The 27,922-nt window shown below is 57.0% G+C and overlaps 1 protein-coding gene across 7 annotated transcripts; it reads left to right on the top strand.

Annotated features, from left to right (window-relative positions):
• Positions 1–89: 89 nt before the first annotated feature.
• On the top strand, positions 90–27,922 carry ARHGAP27 (Rho GTPase activating protein 27). 7 transcript variants are annotated; one of them, XM_016139809.2, is made up of 18 exons: positions 90–319; positions 1,260–1,393; positions 2,715–3,392; positions 18,412–18,813; positions 18,993–19,175; positions 19,413–19,493; positions 19,566–19,649; positions 19,998–20,065; positions 20,341–20,431; positions 20,915–21,019; positions 24,034–24,132; positions 24,832–24,937; positions 25,063–25,188; positions 25,262–25,360; positions 25,563–25,640; positions 25,740–25,874; positions 26,000–26,105; positions 26,210–27,922. In XM_016139809.2, the coding sequence occupies exons 3-18, from the start codon at positions 2,733–2,735 to the stop codon at positions 26,385–26,387; spliced, it is 2,601 nt and encodes an 866-aa protein (XP_015995295.2). In that variant the 5' UTR covers positions 90–319; positions 1,260–1,393; positions 2,715–2,732; the 3' UTR covers positions 26,388–27,922. The 7 variants fall into 7 exon arrangements, with proteins under 7 accessions (XP_015995295.2, XP_036078371.1, XP_015995296.2 ...); XM_036222478.1 differs by having other exon boundaries at positions 90–363; XM_016139810.2 differs by having other exon boundaries at positions 94–319; positions 25,066–25,188.

The raw sequence follows: 27,922 nt of genomic DNA, 5'->3' as shown, positions 1-27,922 counted from the left end.
CTGGGGAGACAGCCAGGTGTGGCCCAGGATCCCGGGAGATGCAGGGGGAGGGGTGACGTCTCTGCTCCTGGGGCGCTGGCCCGGCCCAGAGGGGACAGGAAGCCAGGACACCGGGGATTGTCTCTCGCAGCCGCAGCCCAGCCCCAGCCCGGGAGGAAGTTCTGCCGGGTGCTCTCGGCTGGTGCCTCCCTCGCTATATTGTTGAACAGGAAACCTGGCAGCGCGGGCGCCGAGCGGTGGAGGAGGGAGCGCCGGACGCCGAGCCCACGCGCGCCTGCCGGCACAAGTGGAGGCGAGGCTAGCGAGTGGACACCCTGAGGTGCCAAAGCCGCGCCGGACCGGGAGGGGGCTGCTGAGCTAAGGGTAGTGGCTGGGGTGCCGCAGGTGGCGGGTCCTCACTCGGGAGCACCAGGCGCCTGCTCGCGTTCGCACCGCGCTGGGACGCGAGCTGCACGAGCCCTGGGTGAGGCCGTGCGGGACGGGTACCCCCACCCATTGGGAGAACAGGAGAGGCGAAGGGCGGCCCCCGTCTGGGGGCAGGAAGGGCCCCAGCGCCGACCCAGGCGTTGGCGCCGCTGTGGCTCGCGTCGCCGGGGCAGCGGACGCAGGGAACCCCCTGGCGAAGGGTTCGTCCTGGAGTTCCAGGGATCTTGCCTGCTCCCCGCTTTCCTTCGCTTCTCTTCGCTCTTCCAGGGTCGAGGAAGGAGACGAGGCCCGGGTATCCTCCCCACTAGGGCCAAGCTCCTGCGTTCTAGTGGGCGTCTCTGCCGTGGGAACCCTCTCCGAGCTTTTCCAGGCCCGGCTGAGCTGCGCCCGGACAGGGCCTGGGGAGGGCGGAGGTGGGCCCGGAGCCGGTAGCGCCTGCAATCCGGCTGGAAAGGGCTTGTGGTTGGTGATTCAGAATGCAAAAGACCTCGCTCAGGTTGGGAACGCCCGGGCGAGACAACCAGCGCAGATCGAGCAATCCCCGGGACGCAGAGGCTTGAGGACAGCAGATCCCTCGTAGGGGGCGGGGGTAGGGCAGAGGCGGGACAATACCTTCCCTTGGCTCTACCTGCGACCTGCTAGCGCCGCTTCAGTCACAGCCCTCCCTGCGGCTGCCCCTCCCTCATGCCTTCTCTTGCTCCGGGTCCCGCTTGCAACGTCCTCACCCGCCCAGACTCTTCCAGGCTCCTCCTCGCCCCTCTCAGATACAACTGCTTTGGTGATTGGGAGCAGCCCTCCTGAAGGTCCCTCTCCCTCTTTGCTTCCCTTGCCAGCTCCTGCTCGGCGAGGTCTCTCTAAGTCTAGCCCTTGGAAGCCCCGCCCAACGAGATGGCAGGGGACTAACCTGCATACATCCGCCGGCTCCGCCCATCCAGCCCATGGGCTCCCAGCGGCCCGCCCTACCGTGGTGAGTGAGCCGCGGGCGGGTGGAGAGGGTGGGCAGGAGGTGGGGAGAAGGGGTGTCCTCGTGGCGTTTGTTGGTTTAGCTCCCGGCAGCTCACCGACCCCACCTGCAGGGCCGCGTGTGCTCAGTGACTCAGTTTACACTTCCTCCCTCATGGAGGAAAGCTTGAAAAAGTAGAGGAGTGCCCTGCGCCCTGCGGCAGGACCCTGTTACTTGGCTCCCTCAGCCTCAGCAAGCAACTGAGCTCCCAACTGCTGGTCCCTGGTCACCTCTGTGGGGCAGGAGGTGTGGTCAGTGCGAAGGCTTGGAGGGACCACTCATTTCCGGAGGAGGCCATGGACGCCCTTATGGAGGGACGCAGGCAGATTTAGTTAGGCTCTGACCCCCTCCCACACCAGGACTAGGCCGAGCGGGCATGGAGTGAGTGGGGTTTGTGATGATCACTCCAGTAGAACTTTGAGGACCCTCGGAGACACCGCATGGGTAGTCATTGACACAGCGCATTCTCTAGGAGCCCCTCGCATGTGGCAGCATAGAGATCGCAGGGCATGTAGGCAGGCCGCAGGGGGTGCGGAGGTGGAGATGGGAGCAGGAGCGCAGGGGCGGCGCGGGCCGGTCTGGGCGGGCGGGGCTCCAAGTTCAGGTCTGCGGCGCAGTCGCTGGGGGAGGGAAAGAAAAACCGAGAGAACCGGTTCCCAGGCGCTCGCAGTCGCGGGCCCTTACGCCCAGGCTCTTAGACTAAGCGGGGAAGGGACACTCCCAGGGTAGAGCGGTGCGGGGCCGCTCCCAGAGCTGGCGCCCCAACTCTGACCCCGCAGGCCCGAAGCACAGACGCCTGGAGGGAAGAGGCGCCGTGGACGCGGATTTCCTGAGGGCTGCAGGTGTTAGGACGGGACGGGGTGGGGAATGGGCTGTTCTTTCCACTTCACAGACCGGGAAACTGAGGCTCAGTCAGTCAACTTTTAGGCAAATCGTAGAGTCGACTTTATCGCGGGCAATCAGCCCATCTGAGCCAAAGCGACCCTAGCTGTAAAGTTGGACCAGTATTACCCATAATCTCCTCACCAAGGGACTGAAGTGAGGCTCAAATTTAGTAACCAACGCCACAGAATGAAAGCATTGTCATAATTCTATCTCTATTATAAGAACGCGAGCCTAAGAGGTTATTTTATCCAAGTCTCCCATTTTAGAGACAGGAAAACCGAGGCCCAAATTTACACGACGAATGCAACTTCAGGACTCGGAATCAAGGTCTTCTCTAGTGCTGTGAGCTTCCCGGCGCCGTGGCCCTGACCTCCTTTCTCCTCCTCCTTGCTGTCCACAGGGAGAGGCCGTGGCCGCGATGGCGGCGGACGTCGAGGGGGACGTGTACGTGCTGGTGGAGCACCCCTTCGAGTACACGGGCAAGGACGGACGCCGCGTCGCCATCCAGCCCAACGAGCGCTACCGGCTGCTGCGCCGCAGCACGGAGCACTGGTGGCATGTGCGGCGAGAGCCTGGCGGGCGCCCCTTCTACCTGCCGGCACAATACGTGCGCGAGCTGCCGGCGATCGGCGACCCTGTCACCGTCCCGCCGCTGCCCGCGCCTCGTCCCGGCCCTGCAGCCCCGGAACCGCTCGCCTACGACTACCGCTTCGTGAGCGCGCGGGTGCCCACGAGCCCCGACGGCACGTACGCCGAGCCCCGCGGCCGTGCGGGCTCCCTGTGTGGCCCCGCGCTGCGTGGCGCCGCGACCCAGCACAGCAGCCTGGCGCCGGGCCTGCCCGCCAGCCTGTACACGCGGCCTGCTGCGCGGGTGAGGCCCACGCAGTCCCTGGACGACCTGGCGCGCGCCGCCGCCGCGCCCCCTGCCGGCCTCCTGGGGAGCGCCGGCCGCTTCAAGGCCTGCAGCGTGGCGGGCTCCTGGGTGTGTCCGCGGCCCCTGGTGCGCTGCGACTCTGAGAACGTGTACGAGGCCATCGAGGACGTGCGCTGCCCGCCGCGGGAGGAGCGCCCCGGGCAGGTACACGGCTGGGAATGGGTAGCCGGGAGGCGGGCGGTGGAGACCCGCTCGGTTTGGCATGGGGTTCAATGCGGAGCAGCAATACCCGCGGGTTTTGGATCAGCTCCCTCACACCGAGCCCCACTTTCCTCAACCACGAAATGAGGGGTACAGGCTCACAATATCTCACCTGCAATTCCGAAGTGCCAAAACTCTCTGGAACTGAAAGATTTTTCGTAATTCAATTTATGGCAATATTTGACTTGAACTGATGTGAGAACGTTGATCGTCTTTTTTTTTTTTTAATCCTATTTAGTGTGAATATTCAAATTTTGCTGCATAAATGCAAATGAACTTGATTACAGAATGCTGCCCCAAGCCTAGCTGGGAGCGTTATGTCAGCTAATGGCAGGTGTCTGCGTCATATTGCCTTTCTAAAATCCGAACCACTCCGAAACGCATCTGGCGTGAAATAGGGGATTGTGGGCCTGCAGCTGGTTCTCACCTGCTTCGCCTTTCTCACTGGAGCTTGGGGCTCGGACGAGATAATGGTTAAGAAAGTCAGGGTTCTGCTTCCTTTTCTGGCTGCTTCCAACATTTCAGTTCCCTCTTTAAAAAAAAAAAAAAAAAAACTTGGGTTTATTTCAGAAAGAAGTCCAGTGATAGTGTTGTTGTTGTTGTTTTTTTCCCTCAAATTAACATTTGAGAAATAGAAAATAGAACATGTTTTAGAAACACTCTTATCCTCAGAATTCTGCCAGGAGCTCTGGGGTCTTGAACTTTAGAAACTTTTCAGAGGGAAGAGGAGGAGAATGTTCAGACCCCCTGTGACATCTGCCGCCAGCGGTATTACGGTGGGCAATTCACTCCCTCTCTCGGGGTCTGAGTTTGTCGTTTAACCCAAAGAGGGTGAGGAAGGGGGCTGGACCACTGAAGCTTGTGAGGCTCTGATTTCTTTCTTGTGCTTAATGTAGTTACAATAAACATTGATGCCTGCCACGTGCCAGGACTGAGTCTGGGATGTCCAGAGAAAGGAGGCACGGTCCCAGTCAGCCAGCTCCTCGGTCTTCATTCTGCCGGTCTGGTTATAATGCAGAGCTCGGGATTTGAGGGTACAGAAAGTCGAATTTGACTCGGCTGGGTCGCTGGCCAGCGGCTGATGAGCCACTTGATTCTCTCAGCCCCAGTGTTCTCGTGTGTAAAGGCAGGACAATACCTAAGGATTAAGGTTGTTGATAGCTTTCAACAAGGTGAGGCGTGGACGAGCGTGGCACGTAGTAGGCTGTCCACCAAGACTAGCTGGAGTTCCACTTGGTATCCGATGTCCTTTCCTCCGGCTCTGCGCGGCCATCGCGCCAGTTTCTGCAGGTGGCAGCTCGCCCCCTTGTGGCTATCGCGGAGAACAGCATCCGGCGAGTGGGGACGGGGACCTGGGACTGCGCCTAGGGAGTGTCCGCGGGGGGGTAGGGAGGGGTGAGGGGCGGAAACTGTGGGATCCTGGTGCCACGAGCCTCTGCTGGCCAGCCGGACTCTGGGATAGATGCCTGGATGCCTGCGCTCCTTCTCTCGGCGCCCCTCAGTTCCCGGCGGCCCGCTCTGGGCCTCTCAACATTCTCTGTCCTGGTGATGGTGGGAGTGTCTGTTTCTCTAAGGTGAGCTCCTCGAGGTGGAGGACTGGCCTTGCCTTCTGCACCCCCGCGTCCCGCACAGGGCCTGGCCCAGAGCGTGTGCAAGAGTATGTTGAGGGGCAGCAGCTCCCTTTTCCCTGAGTCCTGGCTCTGCAGGTCTGCCCGAGGGACACCACCCCAGAGCCCAGGACCAGGGTGGGAGAAGGAGTAGGAGAAGACTCCAAACCCGGGTAATTCCTGAGAAGAGAAACCATTCCAGCAGCCATGGTCACTGCGCGGTGCCGCCTTCCCCCCGCCCCCCCCTCCCCGTAGTTGGTGGTGTGGGGGAGGGGGACACAGGTGATGGTGGGGGTGGTGCCTCCTCAAGAAGGAAGAGGCATCTGCCAGAGACCTGGGCATTGGCAAAGAGGCTCTGCCTGGTCTCACTTGTGTCCTTAGTGCACTGTGTGACCTCAACAAGTCACTTAGCATCTCTGGTCCTGTTTCATCCCTGAATAATAGGTATAATACCACACTCCCTGTACTGTGCTTTATTCAGGTGTTCGCTGTGGGCCTCCCTGACAGCCCATCCCCAACACACCTCGGGAGTGGGGAGTTGGTTCTCCCCTGGGAAGGAAATCCCACTTTGCTCTTAGTTGTTCAAAGAAGCATTTAGAGAAGGAATTTCCTGAAAGGTGAGCCTGCCTGTTTTCCTCTTGGAGGAGGCAGAAGAAGCAGGTCCTACCCTTCCCCGCATTCACTAAGCATGAATTGGTTGAACACCTGCCAAGTGCCAGATGAGTCTTCGGATCTACAGGTGACTAAGCCATAGATTCAGCCCTGGGGGAGTCGCCGTCTGGGACAGGAGGCTGGCAGGAGGGTATAGATGCCTCGGTCCAGGATGGCACAGGCTGTTTGTGATAGAGGTGCATGGGCACAGGCGTAGGTATAAGATGTGGCACCTCTGAGGCCTCGCAGCCGCACCCCCACCCTGTGCAGCTGGGCTCAGGGATGGGTCTCCGGTGGGGAGTGGGTGCTGCCTGCTGGGCAGAGCCTTATGGGCTGTCACCAGGAATTTGGACTGTATCCTGCAGCTGTGGGAAGGCTCTCAGCAGAGAAGGGAGTGGGGTTGAGAAAAGACCCCTGCGGTGGGGGCTTCAAGAATGGCAGACCTTCGTGGTCTCCCGGACATTTGATGATGACAGGAGATTTGGGAGGGGGACTTGGTGGGATCCGGTGGCTGATAGCTGAAGGGGTGGGTGAAAGGGAAATCAAAATGAGCTCTGACCTCCCAGTTGGCACACTGAGGGGACAATGGGGAGCAGAGGGGCGGAGGAACAAGGCCGAACCTCTTTGGCCCTGCTGAGTTCAGGAGGCGGTTGGATAGCCGTGTCTGCCACCCAGGAGAAGGCCTATGGCTTGTGATGTCGGAGCCAGTGGATGCGGAAAGAGTGTGAACATGAGAGCAGAGGTGCCTGAGACAGCCCTGGGGCCACCGTATTGGGGCCACACACAAAAGGAAGAGAGAGGAAACCGAGAGAGAGGAACAGTCAGGGAGCAAGATGAAAACCAGCAGAGTGCTGGCCCAGAAGCTGAGGAGAAGTGTCCAGAAGGAAGGGGAAGCCAGATAAAAGCCACCAGACATCTCCCGAAGCGGCCACCAGAAGTTAGTAGCCACCTTATCAGGAGCTCTGGGGGTTTGCTAAAGCCAGATGGTCAGAGGAATGAAGGGGAGGACTCGGGCTGAGAGTGCAGACATCTCTCAGGAGCTTGACCTGGAAGGGAGAGACAGTGTGGCCAGAGGTGGCTGTAGGCCAAGGGTGGAAGAGCCTCCTGAGACCTAAGTAAGTGGGCAGGAGCTGGGAAAGGAGGAGGCTGAGGATGGTAAGGAGTAATTGATGAGATGGGGTCCCCAGGAGAAAGGAATGAGGGAGGAGCCCAGAGAAGAGGGGGAGGAGGGGCACGGACGCGAGGATGAGATGACGGTAGGGAGGGCAGGAGACAGCATCCAGTCGATGGACCACTGGACGCGGGGAGAGGGTGGGTGGAGGGCGAGACAGTCAGCAGGGGCAGGGCGCGCCCAGAAGAGAGGAGCCCGAACACCGTGTCCAGCATTTCACAGCCTTGTTATTCACCACTCACTCAACCAGCACATAATGAGCATCCGGTGTACGCTGGTCACGCAGCTGGACACTGGGGAGAAAAAGCATCATAAGATACAACATGGTTCTGTGGGCTCTCACTCAAAGGCTCATTCCGCCAGCAGCTCAGAAGGCACGCATAGATAACTGCATTCGCCCCAAGTACAGATATTTCAGAGAGGTCCAGTGAGCGGCCGTAGGGTAGGTCACACAGCCAGGAGGTGGCAGCATTCATGTCAGTTCCAGGCCTCCTGACCCTGAAGACCACCCTCGCTGTCAGGCTCAGTCTCAGTCTGGGCCTGGTGAGCTTCAGGTTTGGTCACCCTGTTCTCCTCAGCAAGGACGGCTAAAGCCAAAGGCAAAGAGGTGTTCACATTTCTGAGTGGCCTGTATGTGCCCAGCCCTGTCGCGGGCATGGGTGGCAGGGAAGGAGGCATGAATTCCAAACCCTCACCTGACCATCTGCAGCTGAGGGTGTAGCAGGGGAACGAGATGCCGCAGAAGAGGGCACCTGCTTCTGCAGAGGGAGAGCTGGAGGAGAGGGGGCAGTGAGCTGGAGCACTCGACCCCTCCACCCCGTCCCCCTCTAAAGGTGCTCCAGGAGCCAGTGAATTCTGGCAAGGAAGGGGCCTGAGACTCCTCCCTTGTGGCCATGGGACCCACCCCTGGGCGAGGGGCCCTCCTGACTTAGGGATTTCAGGGTGCGGTCACCATCCCCGCCCAGGCTGGCCATCTGGACTGAAGCCCGCCCCTTCTGCTGGGGCATTGGCCACAGAGAAGAAAGAGTTACAGCCTGGGCCTCTGCAGCTTCTTATGCAAACAGCCTAGGAGGCACTTCACCTGAGTAGGCGGCCTGGACTGGAAGGAGCCCCAGGGCCCTCTGTTCTCCCTCCTCTTCCAGGAACTGTGAGTGACCCACAGAACGGAGCTGGGACCCTAGGGGTGAGGGGGCATGCCAGGGCAGTTCTCCCACGCTCCTCCCTCCCTCCCCAGCTCCCCACCAGTCTTTCCCGGCACCTGGCACCCGTTCTAAAACCCACAGTGAAGGTGCCTTGCCTTCCTCTCTGGATCCCAGGCCTGGCACCCAGTCCTTGGGGCAAACTCCAAGGGCAGCCCAGGCAGCTGTGATTGAGACAGAAGAACTGGCCTTGGACAGACCCACCTGGATTCTCCTTTAGGGCCAGCCAGGTGGCCTGTAAGAGAGAGCGTGGGGGGGTGGGACGGGCGGAGGAGGAGTGGGCGGGATCGAGTGGTAAGAACAGAGAGCTGGAGCCAAACAAAGGGTCCAGGGAGTCCCCTTGTCTGTATCCCCCCTTTCAATAGCTCTCCCCACCCTCCAGCGTTAACAACCTGGGGTGGCCCAACTGGTTTCTTCACACTTGGCCTGACCTTTCCCTCCCCATGACTCACCTGCAGCCCCAGGCTGATCCACTAGCCGCTGCCCAGCTGCCCAGCCTGTGACCAGGTTGTGAAAAGGCGGGTTCCTCTGCAGCCCCCTCCCATCCTCACCTCAAGTTCTCGGCCACCAAGAGCCCTCCCCACCCACTGCAGAAAGGTGCAACCTCTCACTCTGCAGGCTGGTAGTGGCCCCTTTGTCCCCTGGTGGGTCTCCCCCAAGCCTGGGCCTCATTTCACCTCTCAGTCTCTGGTTCTCTTCAGCCCCTGGGCCCAGGCCAAGCCCACCTGCCTCCCCACTTCCTTCCTGAGCCCAGCAGCTGGCCTCACTCTAGACCTATTTTCTCCGCCCTTCCTGGAGCTGTGTCCAGCAGTGGGAGGAGCCAGATGGTCGGTACCGAATGCTGGCCCAGACGGTTGGGCAGTACTAGGTCCTGGACATGGAAAAGTCCATCACCATAAACAGGGTAGCTGATGATCAAAAGGTGGTCAGAGTTCCACATCAGAGCATTGGGGAGCAAGGGGACAATCGATGTTGGTTGGTGTTGAAGGAAATGAGGCTGCCAGGGCCAGGTCCCAGGGGCATCGGCGTTCTTGCTAAAATTCGGGAGGCTGTTTCCAAATTGAGGAAGGATTGTGGTGTTGAGGGGAGATTTCCAGAGCTGCTGACTAGGCGAAGTGAGACCTGCAGGGCCCTTCTGCCCAGGCCAGGCTCCGGGCTCTTGTGGATGCCGGCCGGCCGTGGGGCACGCAGGTGCGTGAGGCAGGGGTCTCTGTCTAGGCCTCCTCCTCTGTCCTGGGGGCGAGGTGCCAGAGGAGCCTGCCTCCAGGTCCTCCCAGCCATCATCCTTCCTCTTTTACGCAACTGGCATACTCCTCACCTTGTCTGAATCTGTAAATTACTATATGCCCCCCCCAAAAAAAAGTTTAACCCCATTACAAATATTTAGCTAACAGGGGGGAAGTTTCAGTCTAATGAGTCAGCATTTTGGTTTCTTTTCATCCGTTCTGCTTTCCTAGGCTTGCGTGTTGCGAAGTTTTACAGATACAGAGCTATAGCGTTGCTCAGTGGTCCCGTCGCCTCTTACTGACAAGTTCCTCTTCTTGCCATGATTTATGATGGTATCTTCAGCATGTCCTGGGCCCAGCCACATTGTGGTCTGAAAGCAGTGGCTGGTTTGGTCGTTCTATTTGTTCCCTCTCTCCAGCCACTGGGCCGCCAGGAGCGGAGTATATATGTATTTGTTTACCGGGGCTGGGATCGAGATGTTAGAGTACGCACTTGATGAGGGACCCTAGAGCGCAGAATGAGTGGTGGTCTCTGTCAGTGAGCCTGTGGGCTGGGCTGGCCTCTGCCGCCTAAGACACCAGCAGGAATTCTGCCTGCCCCTGCCTCCTCTGTGCGCCCAGCCTTAAGGGCAGAGAGCACCTAGCCCACCTGCTCGGCTCCCTGTCAGCATCTAAGGGCAAAGGGTCTGATATGAGGGTCTGGTATGAGGGTCACCAGGCGGGCCCTGTCTGCCCTCAGGAGTTCCCAGGTTCTAGCCTCTGTCCTAGGCACTCTCCCTTGTGCAAGCCAGTCCTGCCCACCCCGTGGCTCCAGCCCCTGCTTGGCTTGGGCCACAGAGGGTAGCAGTTGGGAGAAGAGGAGAAGCAAGATATGTTGAAGCTGTCATATTCCCAGAATCCCTGGCCCCTGCATCTCAAAGGGAGAGAAATTGCTTTGTCTTTGATAGGTTAGGGTTAAGGGAGAGCTGGAAGGGCCAGTCTGTCTCCAGATAAGAAATAATGAATACTTCACAGAGGAATAACACTGAGGATGCAGAATAGTAAAAACATTTGAGGAGTTTTTCCCTAACTTTTTATTATGAAACTTTTCAAACAAAAGAGCAAAAAGAATATTAAAATGAATCTATATCTATTACCTAGATTTAACAATTACTATTTGCCATATTTGTTCTTTCTTTCCCCAAGAAACGATAAATTCCAAATGTCATCAATTTCACCTTTAAAAACTTCAGCATGCATCTCTTAACAAGGTTTTTCACCATAACCACGGTACCATTATTACACCTGGTGAAATTAACATTAATTTCTTAATATTGTCACAGAGCCAGGCCATAGTCAAATTTCCCCCACTGTCCTAAAACAAGTCTCTCACCGCCTGTTCCTTTGAACAAGGATCCAGTCAAGGGCAGTGCATTGCACTGGGCTGTCTCTTAAATCTCTCTTGACAAGCCCCTCCCTTTCCTTCTGCCCTGACAGAGACTTGTTAAAGAGACCAGACCAGTTGTTCTGTAGGTCTATTTTAGATTGGAATGTTTGCTTCCTTGTGGCAATGTTCCTGAGTTCCTCTAACCCCTGTGTTACCTGGGGACTGGTAGGTCTGAGAGGCTTAGGCAGGTTGGGTCACCAGGGTTCAACAGCAGATGATCTAAGGGAAGCAGGGATCAGGGACGGCCCTAGGTCTTTGTTGAACAACAAAAGTGATGCTGAGATGGGGAGAAGGAGGAGCGTGAAGATGAACCCGGTTGGGGACTTGCAGCTTTTCGGGGTACCAAAGACGTCCAGGCGGGCAGTTGGCTTTCTGAACCTGGAGATGCAATTGCGAGTTGTTAACCTAATAAAGTCAGTTGAGCTTTCTCAGGACAGAAGAGTGAGAAACAAAGGTGAGGAGCATCGAGGAGATGGGCAGAGGGAGAGGAGTGTGGGCCCCAAGAACTGGGATGTAGCAGCTAGAGGAAGAGGAAGCCAATGAAGAGGCCGTGTGTGAGGCAGACAGGGAGGGAGAGGATCGGAAGGACTAAGTACCAGAGAGGAGTCAGGCCAGACAAGGACCGAATTTGCCCTCAAGGAAGTTGTGGGAGACCTGAGCAGTGGGCCGACCGTCCGTCGGAGTGAGCAGATGGCGAGACGGTGGGGCGCACGCATGCCTTCGAGAAGTTGGCTCTAAAAAGGAGGAAGGGAAAGCCGAGAACGCACACTTTCTCTTCTCAAGATGGAGAGACCTCGAGTCTGTTGAAATGCCAAGCGGACAAAGGCAGTCAGGTGGAGGGGGTTGGGGATTTCTGCTGAGGCAGCTTCTCAGCAAGAGAGAGGCAATAAGGTTCCGTAGGCCCAGGTCGGGAGGTTGGCTGGGATGCAGGGGCCCCGCACCCTCGCTGGGGGAGAGAGGGAACGGGGTTGCAGGCGCAGATGCGTTTGACGGGGTGGGCAGAAGGGGAGCGCTGCTGTCACATTCTCTCACCCACCCACCCACCCCCCCCCCCCCGAGGCTGCCTCAGAATGGTAGCTGTTGCTGGCCAGCAGCTTCCTCGACAGGCCACTTCTGAGCCCTCCTGGCCCAGCAGCAGGAGACCTCCCGGGCGTCCGCCAGCCTTTTTCAGAGCACAAGGGCTGTGAGCCATGAAGGGGCTCCACCCTGGGGCCCACCCACCCTGGAAGAGCAGGCCAGGCAGGCAGCCTCATGAGGTCACTGGGAGGCTGGGGCAGAGTCCAGAGCTAAAGGCGCTCCGTCAAAACCCAAAGCCAGAAAAGCAGAAGTGAAGCCTGCTGTCTTCCCCGTGTCCTGGTGGGTGTGAGAACGCGGGGCCCTGCTCAGCTCTTTCACAGAAACCTGCCCTGTGAGGGGGGAGGGAGTGAGAACCCGTCATATGGATAAAGAAACGGAGGCTCAGAGATTCAACGGGTCGTCCAGAGCGAAGCCGAGGCAGAGTTTACACAAGAAGCCAGGTCTCTGGACTCCTGCTCCATTTTTTTTTTTTTTCCTTTTAATCAAATGAGGCTTCTACCCCAAACCCAAGAGAAGAGCCTTCCCCCGGGTCATTGTATTTAGAATCTCATGCTACGTGCATGAGGTGAGATCACACTGAGACACCTGGCCTTGACACGACATGTACTGCCCAGGCCCCAGCCTTGACCCGTGACTTCGGACTCCCCGAGGGTGGGGCCGGGCATGCCTTCCCTAGTATTCTGAGGCTTGAGGACCCTGCAGGTGACCCTCAGCCTGCCACTACGCATAAGTGGACACATTACGCTGGGCTGGGATGGATGCGGGATGAGACCTGGACTCTGTCCTAGAGGTGTGCTCGGGGGAGGGACAGACGCCAGCACAGTTCTGTGCATGTGGCTAAGCTCCCAGAGGCAAAGATCACAATTCATTCCCACTCTCCCTCCTCCCACTCCAGATGGCGCAGAACCGGCTCAGGGTCAGCGAAGAAGGTCCCATCCCCTCCCCAGACCTCTGAGCCAGGCCCTAGTCTGCAATGGTGGGTTTGCAGGCTTTTTTTTTTTTTTTTGCCTCCGGCCCCAGAGAGCTGATAGGAGTTTCTGGTTGCACCTGCTTAGGTTACCACAACACTGGAGAGCCTGGGAGAAAAGGAATAAAGACAGAGGACTGGAGAGATGGGTGATGTGCAGCTGGCTTGTTCTGCCCCCTCCCCCACCATGTGCCTCTCAAGACTTGAGGGTGTGGATGAGGGAGGAGGACCCCACTGGGGAGCCACTGTGGTTACCGCCTCCTCTTGCTGGGGGAGGGGAAGCCCAGAGAGGAGGCCTGAGGAGTCAACCTCAGTGACCAAGGGCAGGTCAGAACTGTGTGGGTTTTACTTGGTCCCAGTAGTGTGGAGCCAGAGCCCAATGGGAGACCCCAGGCATGCAGGACAGGCCTCTTCCAGGAGAATAGCAGGTGGGGTCCTGGTCGCCTTTTCTGTGGTCCCAGCCCCTGGAACTGTCACTCCTGGTCCTACCACATGGATACTTTGCTCTTCAATTCTTCCTGCAGGGCAGAGCTGAGGTCTTGGGTTCCCATACCTGCCCTCCTCTCTCCCTTCCCCTGCCCCAGACCCTCCCTGGTGGCTCATAGTTTCTGGCTGCTTTGCATATCCCATATCCTGGGCCTGGCTCCATCAACCTTGTCGACCTGTCATATGTGTGTCCTAGCCCTCAGGACATGGCAGTGTGGTGTGTCATGTGTGTGACAAGTAATCTGGGGGATTAGTCTGCCTCTGGGGTTCTGGGCTTCTGAATCAGGGCACAGGGGACAGTAGGGGGGCTTTTGAGAGTAAGGCATAGACCCCAGACTTTCTCTCGATGTGATCTCTCCAAGTGTCCCACACCCCAAATCCATATCATGCCTAGTTTACTTAGGTGTCCCTGTCCTGAGCCCATAGTGGGAACAGGAAAAGAGAGGCCAGGGGGACGTGGATGGGGAGAAAGGAGAGCCAGTCTGGGGGCAGGAAGATTACTGAAGTAAAAGAATGAGGGATGAGGGGTCTGGGATCCAGGGCGGGCCAGTGAGGGTCAGAGCCTGAGATGGGAGCTGGGTAGCTTCTGTGGAACGGCCTTCAAGCTGGAGGGTGGGTGGGCAGGGTGCTGCCTCTGGACTAGGGAGGAAGCACCCCTGAGGGGATTAGTGAAGAGGAGATCGTGTCCAAGGGGTTGGGGGAGGGGCCGCAGCTTCTCACCTGCTGTGCATGGCAGGGTCTGAATACCCACCTGCATGAGAGGGTTAAGGGAAGAGAGGCCAGGAGGAGGCTCGTAGGATGGGGTAGCGGAGCTAGTTCCTGGCCACCTTCTCTGGGTCCTTGGAGAATGGGGGAGGGCACAGGCATACTTGTTTATGCATGTGGGCGTGCAGTGAGGATGAGTGCATCCCTCTTGGTGACCAAGGCTGAGGTCAGGTGGGTAGATGGTGGTGTGGTCAGAATCCCGCATGTCCTCCATGCGGCTGGAGGAATCCAGACACCAGTTCTTTCTGATACCACGTCTGCCCAGGCCCCTTCCTCTTTGAGATACCCCTCCCCCCTAGGCGAGCTTCCTCTTTCCCACCATACCATCCCTGGGCCTTGAGGGAATTGACAGCCACTCATTGTCCTGTCTGCAACAGCTCAGGCTCCAGCACCCAGCTACCCCCTTGCTTGTCCCTGTCGGTGCAGCCAACCCCTCCCCCACCCATGGCTCCAGTGCCATCCTCTCTGGAGCCTGCTTGGTGGCTGTGTCTGGGCTTGGGATTCAGAACTTATCGATAATCAGAGCACCGAGTGGGGCAGCTAGTGGTGTCCCTGAACACATAAAAATGCCCAAATCCGAGGCACCCCCACACCCTATCTCAGGCGGCCTCTGTCTCAGGCTGCACTTCCGCAGCCCTGACAGGAAATGGGCTGGAGGCTCAGCCTCCCGCCATCTCAAGGCAACTTCTTGTTTCCCTGCTGCCCTGTGCCAGCCCTGGGGTTGTGCCCCTTGGCTCCACCCACAAAGCCTTCCCAGGGCTCTGTCCCAGCAGCTCAGAGGGGACAGGATGGTGGACATGATTGCCAAGCTGACCAGGAGGAAGAGTCGGCTGCCGCAGGGACAGGTAGGGGACCCTTGCATCGAGGGCTCTTAAAGGGATAGCAGAGGTGCCTACAAGGTCAAAGGGGCTGCCAGGGGCCTCCATTTCCTGGCCCTCTCAGGAGCTGGGATACTGGGGTCTGGAGCAGAGAGTCTCATGGAGCGTGGGAATCCTCCCTTCCTCCCTTTTCCCTTCCCCAAGGCCTTGCTTTTTGGTGGGGGGTGGAGGGTGGGGGAGGGCTGTAAAGAGTCCCGAGAGGTGGTGAGCAGCTTGGAGGAAGAGAAGTAGGCCTGCCACCTGCTCGTGGGAGAGAATTGAAGACGAGAGAAGCACTAGGGGCTGGGAAGCTGTGTGTGGTAAGAGCTGGGCCCTTCTTGGCTCTGTCCTTTGGCCTGAGGTGGAAGGATACTTCCTCTTTCCCGCTCATTGTCTCTGTCATGACGGGGTCTGGGCCCCTTGGTGTCCTAGTCAGGATCCTGTCAGTGGGCTACGTCTGGGTCTTGTCTGGGCCCCCAGGAGTTGGGGTGGGGGTGGCAGGCCTGCTTTAACCTGGCGAGCTCCCCCTCGAAAACCAGAGAGCATGGAGGGACTGGCCCCATCTGGCCTGATCCTAGCTGAGGCTCTGCCAGAAGAGGAAAGTGCTTTGTCTTAGCACTGTGGGGCTCTGTGGAGAATTCTAGAGTTTGAAGGGGCCTCAGGGCAGCCCCAACTCCCTCACAGGACTGCCACATCCCTCACGGGGGGTGGCACTCTGCCTCCTTGCCTCCAGTGAAGGCCCCTCGCTACCTTCTGGGGCAGCCCTAATCCTGAGAACGTGCATCCTTCAAAGGGGCACTGCCCTCCCCTCATTTGGCTTCTGCCTCTGATCTACAGTCTGGAGCCCCAGACTGTGAATCTACATCTTTTCTTCCTTGTGACAGCCCTGTCATGCTGGGGGTCTAAATTTCTACCTCCAAGATCTCCTCTGCACCTACTGGGGGTGATCCCTGTCTGCCCGACCAGCCTGGGACTCTGCATGGACTCGGAGCAAGGCCAACAGCCTGGCCAAGTGGAAATCCCCGCTCCAAAGAATCTGGCTCCTTCCTGGCTGGTCCACCATCCATGTGCCCTTCCAGCCTGCTGTCCCAGGGATGGGCAAGGCCACTGCCTCACTGGGTCCAGCTGGGGTACATAGGAAGTGTGTCTGGTCATCCACCTTCCTGCACTACCTCTATCATGTCCTCCCCAGAAGTCCCTTGTTCCTGCGCTTGAATTCTCATTCTCAGGAAGTTCTTGCTCAAACCCCAGTCTTTCCTGTAGTGTCAGATGTGTTTGTTTGCTTGTCGCTGAAGTCTGGCAAGGAATCGACTTGTGTACTCAAGCAGTAAGTGCTTTTGGTGGATCTGCTGTGTGCTCTGGAGCATTGGACCACTTGCTGGAGGGGGCGGTGGGCATCTGGGGTTATTTACATTATCTTAGGTCTTGTTCTCAAGAAACTCCTGACTTTCGGGGGGCAAAGAAGGTAGGCAGATTGGCGGACAATGAACTGATCACTAAGGCAGAATGCCATCTAGCCCTACCAGAGCGGAGTGCCAGCAGGTTAGACTTCTCTCTGCAGGGAGAAAGCCTCGCCCAAGTGAGGCTTCTGAGCTGGGCGCTAACAGAGGAGCAGGATTTGGAGTGGCAGGAATGAGAGCAGGGAGTTCCAGGCTGAAGGCACAGCTGGATCGAAGGCACGGAGGTAGGAAGATGCCTTTGTGTTTGGGGGAGGGTCCACAGACTGGTGTGGTCAGAAGACAGTATGCCACGGGAGGACCGTAGTGGGTGGAGAGAATGGAGAAGTGGGGTGGAAGGTCCATCGCAGCCCCACAGGAGCTGGTGGGGTGAGAGGCAGGAGTGAGAAACTGCTGGACTGGTGTGTTCAGCTCGTCCTTCCCCCACATGCCTGGCGCCTGCCGCCCTGTATAAAACTGCCACACCCCCTTCTCCAACAGCATTTTTGTCTTCCTGTTAGCAGCAGTCATCACCGACATGCTGTGCATTTCACCCTTCCCCCTGCTTCTCCCCTTCCAGCCTCCCCCACCATCTCACACATGTTCGGGCTGCCAGAGGGACCCGTGTTCAGGGACCCGTGTCCATCTCTTCACTGCTATACTCCCAGTGCCTAGAACAGTGCCTGGTGCCAAGCAGGAGAATCTTTGTTGGACAAATGAATGTTTTTATAGGTACCTGCCTAAGGCTCAGGGAGAGGCCTCCTTGAGCAGTAATGCTTCCCCTCTTGAGGAATTTACAGCTTACTGAAGGTGTTACAGCAACAGCAACTTCTGTGATTAAAAAAAAAAAAAAAGTTTATTGTACAAAATGTTGAGCTTCAGAAAAAAAAAGTTTAAAGGAAAAAAACTAAACTAATCCAATCCCCATAATTACACCACTGAGATGACCTCTGTTAGCACTTTGGAGGGTTTCTAAAAAACAAAATTGGAATTATGCTACCATCTCGAAATTTGCTTTCCTCTCATAGCATTATGTAGTCTTAGAAAACACGATCTCCTTGTCCTATTCTGCTGCCTGAGGTTTGATAGTGTGGTTAATTATCCCGCTGGAGGGCTAAGGGCGATAGGCTGTGGTGGACACACAGGAGAAATCTTGGGAAAGATCTTGAACCCGACACCTGAGCTGAGTCCTAAAGAAGGACTAGGAGTCAGCCAGGTGAGAATGGGGCGGGACGGGCCTGGGAAGGCTGCGAATGAGCTGAGGCCTGTAGGAGATATAGCAGAGAGGCTGGACGCCTCCAAGAGCTACTGGAGTTCAAAGTTCGAGGCAAGGGGTAAGGAGTGGCAGAAAATAAGGTGGAAGACTGACTGGTAATGGGCTGCCTCTGAGGCTGTTAGAGGCTTAGACTTTGCCCTGCAGGCAGCAGGGAGCTCCGAGGGTGTTAAGCGTGACCAGGCTTATACTTGGTAAGACCAAACCCTCCAGCCCACCTCACTTTCCTTTGGAGAAGGAAAGGGGACTCTCTTTTCTTTACCTCTCCTTCCTCCCTCCCATCTAGATCTCGTTTGTCTTTCCTTTGTCTGGAGCTGATTCTGAGGCCTGAAAACCCCACATCCAGGAAGTTCCAGCCCCAAATCCAAAGGCAGGACCGATTCCAGTCCGGGAGATTTCCGTGGCCAGGAAGGAAGGAGGGGTGGGGGCTCTAGGTGGGGGATGTAGAATGCAGCTGGGTCCTGCTCCCATGTGACATAAATGGGGGCGGAGAAAGGATGGGTCCCAAGCAGTTGCTGGTTCTTCCCCAACCTTTGACTGCCCGGTGAGTACACAGCTGGGAGAACTCTGTGTATCCATATTTTATTACTAATAAATAATGCATGTAATTGTCCTGTGCATCTGGGGTATTTTATACTTTACAAATCACTTTCAAGAACTTTTCCTCATTCTCCTTTCACTACAATTTCGGGGCCAGGTAGACATTTGGCAGCAGCCGGCGGAACTGAGGCAGGGAGTGACTTAGTTTGCCCAGGTGGCAAGAGGCCTGGTCGGGACCCCGGAGCTGACCAGTCTCCTTTCTCCTCTCACTCCTCTCACAGGCGGACGACCCCCCGGAGCCCGTGTACGCCAACATAGAGAGGCAGTCCCCGGCCACTTCACCGGGTGCCACCTCAGTCCCCCGCTCTGACTCGGTGTGGGAGACGCACACGGACGCGGGCACCGGGCGGCCCTACTACTACAACCCAGACACGGGCGTGACGACCTGGGAGTCACCCTTTGAAGCTGCCGAGGGTGCTGCCAGCCCCGCCACCTCCCGGACCTCAGTGGGCAGCTGCGAGAGCCCCAAGAACGAGTGGGACCAGTACTGGGATGAGGAGAGTCGCAGGGTGTTCTTCTACAACCCGTTGACGGGCGACAAGGTCTGGGAGGACGAGTCCGAGGACGAAGACGAGCTCGAGATGCAGCCGGGCCTGAGCCCTGGCAGCCTCAGGGACCAAAGGGTGAGTGAGGGGCGGGGCCTGGTCTGGTCTAGGGGGGCGGGCTGGCTTTGAGGGCCTCTCGGGGTCTACTCCCTCCATCCCGCGGACTGCGGGTGAGGGCGCTAGCCTGATCCGAAAGGGCAGGGCCAGGGTCAGTATTGGCTTTGAGAACCTCTGACTCTGTCTTCTGCTCCCTGCAGCCTCCTACCCCCGAGACGGACTATCCCGACTCGCTAACCAGTTACCCTGAGGAGGACTATTCTCCTGCCGGCTCCTACAGTGAGCCGGGGCCCGCCTCTCCCTTGGCCACGCCCCCCGGTTGGTCTTGCCATGTGGACCCTGACGGGCAGACGCTCTACACCAACCACTTTACCCAAGAGCAGGTAAGGGCAGCCAGTAAAGAGGCCCAGACAGCCTTGGGGACACGTGCCCAACCTTTCCTTTCTCACTAGTAGCGCCCCTTAACCCTAAACTGTAGCTCCTGCATGGGTTCTGTGCCAGCCCAAGACACTGTCTGCTGAACTTGACCCTCCAAACTCCTTGGGGCTATGTTGATTAGAGGAACATTTTCCTCCCCTCCCATGAGGCGAGCTGGGACCTGACCTTCCCTTTCTCCACAGTGGGTAAAGCTGGAGGACCAACATGGGAAGCCCTACTTCTACAACCCAGACGACACCTCTGTTCGGTGGGAGCTGCCCCAGGTAACCAACTGGGGAAGGGAGAGTCCTGGGGGGAAAGGAAGGGATTATATATGACAGTGTCTTTCTCACCAGGTCCCAGTTCCTGCCCCTCGAAGCATCCGCAAATCCAGCCAGGACAGTGAGACTCCAGCCCAGGCCAGCCCCGCTGAAGAGAAAGTAAGGGAAAGGGGCATATAGGCCCTGGCAGGACCCCACAGAAGAAATAGGGGTGTTCTGGAGGTCCTGGGGTCTGGCACCGGGTCAGGCATATCTTCCCCCGTGGGCCCCAGCACTAGCCGGGGCTGAATGAACCTGGACCTGGGGCATCCCAGGCTCAGAGTTGGGTGAGGTCGGGAGCTGAGAGGAAACCTCAGCTCCAGGCACCCCAGCAGCAGCAGCCGCAAAGAGAGTTCAGAAGAGACCCAGCCTCAGCCTATGCGGAGTTGCTGGTGGAGGGGAAGACCCGTATCTGTCCGCCGTGGTTCACCCCCTTAACTGTCTCCTCTTTCTCCTTCTCTCTCTAAGATCAAGACCCTGGACAAAGCTGGCGTGCTCCATCGCACCAAGACAGTGGACAAGGGAAAGCGGCTCCGGTGAGAGCTTGCGCACCCAGAGCAGGGCAGAGTGGGCCCCAATGATGATGTTAACTGAACACTCCCTATGCCAGGCTCCTGTTCATCCAGGGGGATTAACAGGAGGATGCTGAGGGCACAGAGGTTACTAGAGAGATGAAGGGAGCCCACCCTCACAGCTGGGTGCCCCACGCTGTATTAAACTCTGTGCTCTGCTCCTGGGGGGTGGGAGTGGGGGCCTCAGCTCAGGGCCAAGCCCAACCCCTGCCACCCCGCACTTCCCTACTCCCGCCCAGGAAGAAGCAATGGAGTGCCTCCTGGACAGTGCTGGAGGGCGGTGTCCTGACATTCTTCAAGGACTCCAAGACCTCAGCTGCAGGCAGCCTGGTGAGGCCCAGGCCCCCAGGGCAGGGATCACCCCATCTGCTCATGACTCCTGCAGTCGTTTTAGCTTGGCAAAGGCCAGGTCCGAGAAGGTGAAACATAAATGTCAAGGGAGCTGGGCCTTTGACGGGGGGTGACAACAGCAGATTCACCCCAGGACAAGCACTTGCAGCCACCCTGGGCATGACTAGCTCTGGCCTGGTGGGCAGGCATCTGGGGACTGGGTGCCTTGCTGGCAGGGATGGGGGCTACACACCTTTCTCTTTTCCTCTCCTGGGTGGACAGGCAGCAAAGGACCAGCCAACCCGCAGGCTCTTTGGTTAAGGAGGGGGTCTCTGGGTTCCAGGAAACCCTGGGCCCCCTTCCTCTAGAGCTGTGACCCCATCCTGTCACTAGAGCCAAGGGAGCCTGGTAGATTGGAGCCAGGGCGCTATGGCAGGCCTGTCTGAGCTGAGGGCTTCCTCACCCTTCCTCCATCTCTCACAGAGGCAGCCTTCCAAGGTCTCTACTCCCGAGTACACGGTGGAACTGAAGGGGGCCTCTCTCACCTGGGCCCCCAAAGACAAATCCAGCAAGAAGAATGTGCTAGAGGTGAGTTGTGGAGGTGGGGAGAAGAAGAGGAGCCTTACTGGTGGCTTGGGACCCAAACTAGGCAAGCTCCAAGAAGGGAGACCTGGGGAGAGTCGGGGCTAGAATTCTCAGGGCTCAAAGCCAAGGTTGCCCCCATCTCAGAAATCCATCCATAGTATTTCTGGCATGATAGGTTCTGCGGTTTCCTCTCCAGGAGCTGAGTTCACCGGTCTTTGGACCTGGAGGGTGGTGAGAAGTAGGGATCTCTGGGAGGTGACACTCCCAGAAGGGCAGCTCTCAGCCCAGCTGCTCTTGCCTGAGACAGACAAGAGACTCCCCGCCCCTGGCTACTTACTCTGACAGGCTGGGAACCCTGCTCTCTCTGGTCAGAGCTTAGCTTCCTACTTGACTGAGTCCCCAGTGAATAAACCAGGGCAGTGGACACATTTCTCAGTTCCCCAGTTCCCCAGCAGAAAAAGAGAGGCCAGGTGGGGCAAAGGCAAGGACCCTCACAGGGCCACATCCTTCACTGTCCTCATGTTGTCTTGTTTTTAAACTACTTTTACCCTCATCTTTTACCCCAAAAGTTTCGAGGTAGCTCACAAAACATATGATAAGTTGGTAAAATCCACTGAAAAGCCAAGCAAAACAAGTTAGAGAAAGGGATCAAAGTGGAGAGGGATTAGGGGACAGATGAAGCACAGGTGCCAAGGTCGTTGTGTCTGAAAAAAAATTCCTGGTAGCCAAAGTGAAGAGAAGGGCGATCGGTTACATGACTCTTAATATTGGGGTAGGGGTGGGGAAACTTCCCAGACCTTGAGGGAAATCAAAGCTTTTTCCTAACCCTGAGCCCTTGAAGAAATTTCTAATGTGCAGCTTCATCCTAGTTTAGTAAGGGACTCTTGGGTCTGCTTCAGATGATGAAAGCCAAAAGCATGACCTCACATCTCATGCCGAAAAAGTAATTCTGTGAAGAGCTTGAGGGTATAGTTTTCTGATGACTCACCAAGCTTCATTTATTTCTAGATGGAGGGTATCTACAGAGCAGGGTTGCAGAACTGGTTTCATCTCATGAGCTACTCTAATCCGTAGGTCCAAAGCCTTCTCCAGGCTTAGCAGAGTAGAATGCTGTGATCGACTAGCAATGTCTGCCATGGGTGTCAAATTGAGGAGGGACATCCATTTTGCTAGGTGTGTTCCTTCTCTGAGCTATATCCTTCGACTAATGCTCTATAAAGTGTCAGCTCTATGACTGGGCTTTTGATGAAACTGAATTCAGAGTTAACACTTCTGAGTTGTCTTTTCTGGCAAGGACTGGAAGGCAGATGGTACCCCTGGAAGCTCCTCAAGCTGATGGGAAGGCTGGCAGTCCTGAATGGAAGTTGAGGAGCCACCTCCTGGCTGGCAGGTGGCAGGCAGCCCTCCCTCTACTCAGGGGTGGCCTGCAGGCAACTCTAGGATTTTTCTCAAGAGACAACCCCCAATTCTATACCATGGCCAGGTTAACTGGGCCTGGCAAAATTTTACAGCTGCAGTTCCTAGTCACCCCAGAGCCACAGAAAACTTCAGTAACAGTCCTCCAAAAACAGTTGTTTTGGGACAGCAGAGCTCACCTGTCCATTCAGCAGGGTAAATGTTTTGTGAAATATATTGCTAAGTACCTATACGGCTTTGCCTTCTGTATGAAACTTTCAAAATATGAATCAATTATGTTTTGAGAGAACTTCCAAAAATAATAATTGTTTTAGAAGCATCAATAGGCTATTCTCTGGGATAATAGAGGTGGAACTCTGTCAGCTTAGAGTGGGGCTGTGCTAGCTGCCTGCTGAAGGTTCGCTATTCTTTGTTGGGATGGGGGTGGGGTGGAACATGCAGTATCTTCTTTTTTTAATTTTTAAAAGCAGTTTAAATAGCATTCAAGTTAAGTTTAAAAGGTGGGCGGTCAAAGATTCTATGATTCTAGAAGTTGTCTGCTGACTCTGGCTCTCATTGGACCCAGGGGCCAGGGTTGTTGTGAGCTGGCACAGCCAGACATTCACATTAACCTTGAACTCTTGGTCCTCAGAGCCAGAGGCTGATGAGAGATCTGTCCAAGTTGCCGACCGCCTCCCTCCGTTCTTTGGAGATTTGTTAGGGAATAAGGACACTCGACAGTGGTCAGTTTGCAGAAGAGCCTGGGCTGTTGATATCTGCTGGTTCCTCAAAAGTATAAAATAGTGGCTTTGGAAACCCAATCTCTGGGGCTCTTTAAGGAAGAATATGGCCTGTGGTCAGGTTGAAGCATCCAGCAGACTTGGAGGGCAGTACTTCCTCCAGCTCACAGACCTCTCCAAACCATGTGCATGTTTCCTGGGAGTGAATAAGAGTAGGTGGGTCGGTACACCCAACCTGCTAGTCAGAAAGAGCTTTGAGCAGTCAGAAAGCTTTCCCCTTGAGTTTTGTTCAATTTGTGTTGCTTGATAAAGGGGGCTCTAAGAGGATGCATTTGCCTGGGCCGGAGGGTGGGAAAGGGGCAGGACTTGTGGCTGCAAAAGGGAGACAACACTCCTAGGTCCACAGTGTGTATATGGGGGAGAGGGAATGCTTGATTTCTCTGGGATCAGCCATGATCTGCGGTTAGAGCCTTTCTTCATAATATTTTCTGCATTGTTAATTCTAGTGACAAGGGGCCTGCACTGGGAGTTTCTTTCAGTGCCTTTTTTGCTGGCCAGTGCTCTGGGCAAGGCCTGCCATGTTCTGTGGTTCATGAGGAGGTGGGATGGGCGTGAAAAGTGTACAGACAATTGAACCATGCAGATCTGGTTCACTCAGGTCTTTCCTCCATCGTGCACTAGTTTTGTATCAACAAGGCCATTGCGTAAAGTCACTGAGCCTCAGTTTGCTTATCTGTAACAGAGATGTTGTCACTTACTGTTTTTAATGACATAGAATACTTTGACCTGGGGTGAGACCCTTGTTCCATTAGGCTCTGAGTTCCTGGGGACAGGGATAGACCCAGGGAACCAGAGATGACTGAGTGATTTGTGTCCCTCCAGCTGCGGAGCCGAGATGGCTCAGAGTACCTGATCCAGCACGATTCGGAGGCCATCATCAGCACCTGGCACAAGGCCATTGCCCAGGGCATCCAGGAGATGGTAGGCAGAGCCTGGGACCTCCAGGGCTCGTGGGGGAGGAGATGGCTGGCCATTATGCAGGGGAGCTGTGCCTACTATGGGTGGGGCCCTCTACTTAGGCACTGGGAGCTCCATGGCACCAGTGGGTAGTGCCCCTCCCTGCGGACACAGCCCCCCCACCCCTTATGGCTGGATGGCAAAAGAGCTGTTGAAGAAACAGCTTTTCTTAAGTGTGTGAATCCAGCCTCTGAGGATGGCCCCACAGGACTCTCTAGGTAGAGGTGGAGGCACATCCTACAGGAATGTCCCATTTCAAGGGAGGTGGGAGGAAAAGAAAGTATCTAAGAAATAGCCTCAGCTGGAATTGCAAGCTCAGAACTGGGAACCACATAGGGAGGAATCTGACCTAGCGGAGTGTGTACAGAGTTGCTGAGGAAAAATATAGGAAAAGGGGGCCAGGAACCGGGAGGTGGGTAGGGCAGAACAAGATGACTGTCTCCAACACCTGAGGGGCTCTATGCAGCTAAGGGAGGTGAATGTTCTGAGGGTCCCTGGTGGAGGTGAGAGGTGTTAACCTGGTTAAGGGAAGAGTGAAATCTGCCGGGATGGGGTTGGGAGTATCTCCAGGCCTGCTGGGAGGGCACTGGGGGTCCTTCACCCTAACCCCAGAAGGATCCCCAGCTGGCCCCAGGCTGTCTCTCTCAGGCTGTGTGATTCTAGTCTGCAGACCTGCCCCCAGAGGAGGAAAGCGAGAGCAGCAGCGTGGACTTTGGGTCCAGTGAGCGCCTGGGAAGCTGGCGGGAGGATGAGGCGCGGCCCGGAGCAGGTGTGTGTGTGGGGACAGCGGTGGGGCAGGGGATGGACGGCATCTTTTGGGGGATGGTGACGATTGGGCTGGGGCCTACTGGGCCATCCCGGCGCACTGACTGACTCGGCCCGCATTGCCTACGGTAGCTGCGCCCGCGCCGAACTCTGGGAGCCAGGAGAGAGACTTGAGCAAGGTCCGGCACAAGCTCCGCAAGTTCCTGCTGAGGCGGCCCACGCTGCAGTCGCTGCGGGAGAAGGGCTACATCAGAGGTACTGGAGGGACCGGGCGAGCGCGGCGCCTGTGGGCTCTGAGGTGCGCGGCGCTGATGGGCCTCTCCCCCAGACCAGGTGTTCGGCTGCGCGCTGGCCCAGCTGTGTGAGCGCGAGAGGAGCCCGGTGCCGCGCTTTGTGCAGCAGTGCATCCGCGCCGTGGAGGCCCGCGGTACGTCCACGGCGGGCCAGGCGGGCACTCCCGGCGCCTGACTGCCTCCTTCCAGGACCCTGTGATGGAGACGCCCCGCGAGGGCACAGGGGGCGGGGGTGGGGGGTGGAGGGAAAGACCGGGAGCTCCTAAGTAGGGATCATACAGGGGGCTTTAGCCCCATCCCATTAAACCCAGAGTCAGCGCCTCTGTCTCTCTCCAGGGCTAGACATCGACGGGCTGTACCGCATCAGTGGAAACCTGGCCACCATCCAGAAGCTGCGCTATAAGGTGGACCACGGTGAGGCCTGTCCCCAGTCCCTGCCCCAGGGCCTGAAGGCACGAAGGGGTGCTCACCTTTTTTTCCTCTCGTTCCCTCCCCCACCCCCGCTTGCCTCAGATGAGCGTCTCGACCTGAATGACGGGCGCTGGGAAGACGTCCACGTTATCACTGGCGCCCTGAAGCTCTTCTTTCGAGAGCTGCCAGAGCCCCTCTTCCCCTTCTCGCACTTCCGCCAGTTTATCGCGGCCATCAGTAAGTGCCTGGCGAGACGGGGCAGATGGGGTAGGGGTGCGGCTGGCCTGTCTCGGGCATCGCCTTGTCCAGGACCCCCTCGGTTGCCCTCGCCTAGCCGACCCTCTTTCTCCCTCTGACCCCAGAGCTGCAGGACCACGCCCAGCGCAGCCGCTGTGTGCGGGACCTGGTGCGTTCACTACCCGCCCCCAACCACGACACCCTGCGGCTGCTCTTCCAGCACCTGTGCCGGTGAGCGGGCACGCTGCGGGAATGGGGAGGCGGACCCTGGCGGGATCCCCCCAGCCTCCTCAAGCCCTGTGCCCTGATTCCATCCCACCCCAACCCCGCTGCAGGGTGATCGAGCGCGGCGAAGAGAACCGCATGTCGGTGCAGAGTGTGGCCATAGTGTTCGGGCCCACGCTGCTGCGGCCGGAGACAGAGGAAACCAGCATGTCCATGACCATGGTGTTCCAGAACCAGGTGGTGGAGCACATCCTGCAGCAGTGCTCAGACATCTTCCTGCCGCACTGACCCCCACTGCTGGCGCTGGGGACTCCGGACTGGGGGGCCACGGTGGTCCTAGGATGCCATAGAAGCTGGAGGCCACACAACTGGACTCTATTTCTGAGACTCTCGGCCTCCCACCTGTCTCCAGGCCGCTGCGAACGCTGCACCACCCCTCTGTTCTGAGGGTATGGTGACCCCTGGTGGGCAGTTCACAAAATGTGATTTTTTTTCCGCGCCCCCTCCTCTGTCCTGTTTTGAGGTTAATTGGGTTCTGTTCTTTATTACAGCGCCACCTACTGTGCCTGTGCGAGAATGTAGGGGTGGGTGAGGTGGTTTTCTGGGACGGCCCATGCCCCTTGCTAGGAAGAGGAATTTGGGTAAGGGGCTTCCTGGCTTCCTCAGGCCCGCACCTGGTTGAGGACTTCACGGAGACCCTCTGGGGCCCCTGGCACTGTGCGGTTCATGAAGCAGCAACCCACAACTTTCCTGCTGCGGAAATAGGACTGACTCAGGCCTCCAGCATGGGCAGCTGAACATGCCTTCCCTCAGGCCTCAGGGCTGAAACTCCTGGCCCGCCCTCTCACTGGCTGGCTGTGGACCATGTTCCTCCGCTTTCTCGTTTGGCCTTCGGGGCCTCTGCCCCACCTGACCCGTTTGTGTTCTGTGCAAGGGTTCTTCCTATTCACTAAATGTGTACCCTGCACCTACCACCTGACATGCACCATTTCTGTGCACAATCCTATTTTACAGATGAGAAAACTAGGGCTTGAAGAGGCAAAGTGACATGTGCAGGGAGCGGTGGGTGATCTGACTACCCACCTCAGGCTCCTCTCACACCAGGGCACAGCCTCCTGAGAGAGTGAAATGGAGTCTTTCGGCTACCCTCCCCGCCACCGGCCATAGAATGAGCTTATGGCTAAACCAAAAGAAACTAAGCTGAGCGGGTTCTGTCAGGGCTTGGGGAGGTCCCTGAAGGCAAGGAGGGAACCTGCCCAGCTGTTTTTCTCTGGCGAGGAGGGCAAATAGCACTGGCAGGAGTGCCTAGCCCCTCTCAGCTCTCTGGCTGTCAAGTATGCCTACCTGGTACCTACTTTGCCACATAGAGCTGGGAGAGGCCTGTAGAGTGGGGGGAAGGAAAGCATAACCTCAGTAAAGGAAGTATGGGCCCTGGAGTCAGCAGCCCCTCTTCCCTCATACACAAACCACCTCAGTTTATGGGTCTCAGCCCCCTGCTCCATCCACCCATTCATTTATTCAACAAGCAATAATAGCTAATATTTATTGACATTTGCACCATGCCAAGCATTTTACTTGGATTCTCTCATTTGTTTCTCACAGCCTATATTTATTATCTGCTCTTCTGTGCCAGCCTCTGGGGCAGGGGTGCTGCACGTTGCCTCCCTGGTGGAGTTTACAGTCTGGCAGGTGAGGCTGACCAAAGCCCACCCTTAATGCCAGTGGAGCTGGGGCAAAAGTACAAATGGAGGCCTCATACATCGACAAACTAAAGTTATAAATCAAGCTAACAGCTGTTCAATAAAATATGTTCTATTCTCCCA

This window comes from Rousettus aegyptiacus, unplaced genomic scaffold (assembly GCF_014176215.1).
Source record: "Rousettus aegyptiacus isolate mRouAeg1 unplaced genomic scaffold, mRouAeg1.p scaffold_m13_p_6, whole genome shotgun sequence".
NCBI classification, from domain to species: Eukaryota; Metazoa; Chordata; class Mammalia; order Chiroptera; family Pteropodidae; genus Rousettus; species Rousettus aegyptiacus.
This window is presented reverse-complemented; position numbering and strand designations above follow the sequence as displayed.

What these genes read in the sequence shown, in the direction of transcription:
- ARHGAP27 (XM_016139809.2), top strand. Translation starts at nt 2,733, where the DNA reads ATGGCGGCGGACGTCGAGGGGGACGTGTACGTGCTGGTGGAGCACCCC. An exon ending in ACCACTTTACCCAAGAGCAG is followed by an intron (nt 19,176 to 19,412) that starts GTAAGGGCAGCC and finishes CTTTCTCCACAG; the next exon opens with TGGGTAAAGCTGGAGGACCA. An exon ending in GCGCTATAAGGTGGACCACG is followed by an intron (nt 25,641 to 25,739) that starts GTGAGGCCTGTC and finishes CGCTTGCCTCAG; the next exon opens with ATGAGCGTCTCGACCTGAAT.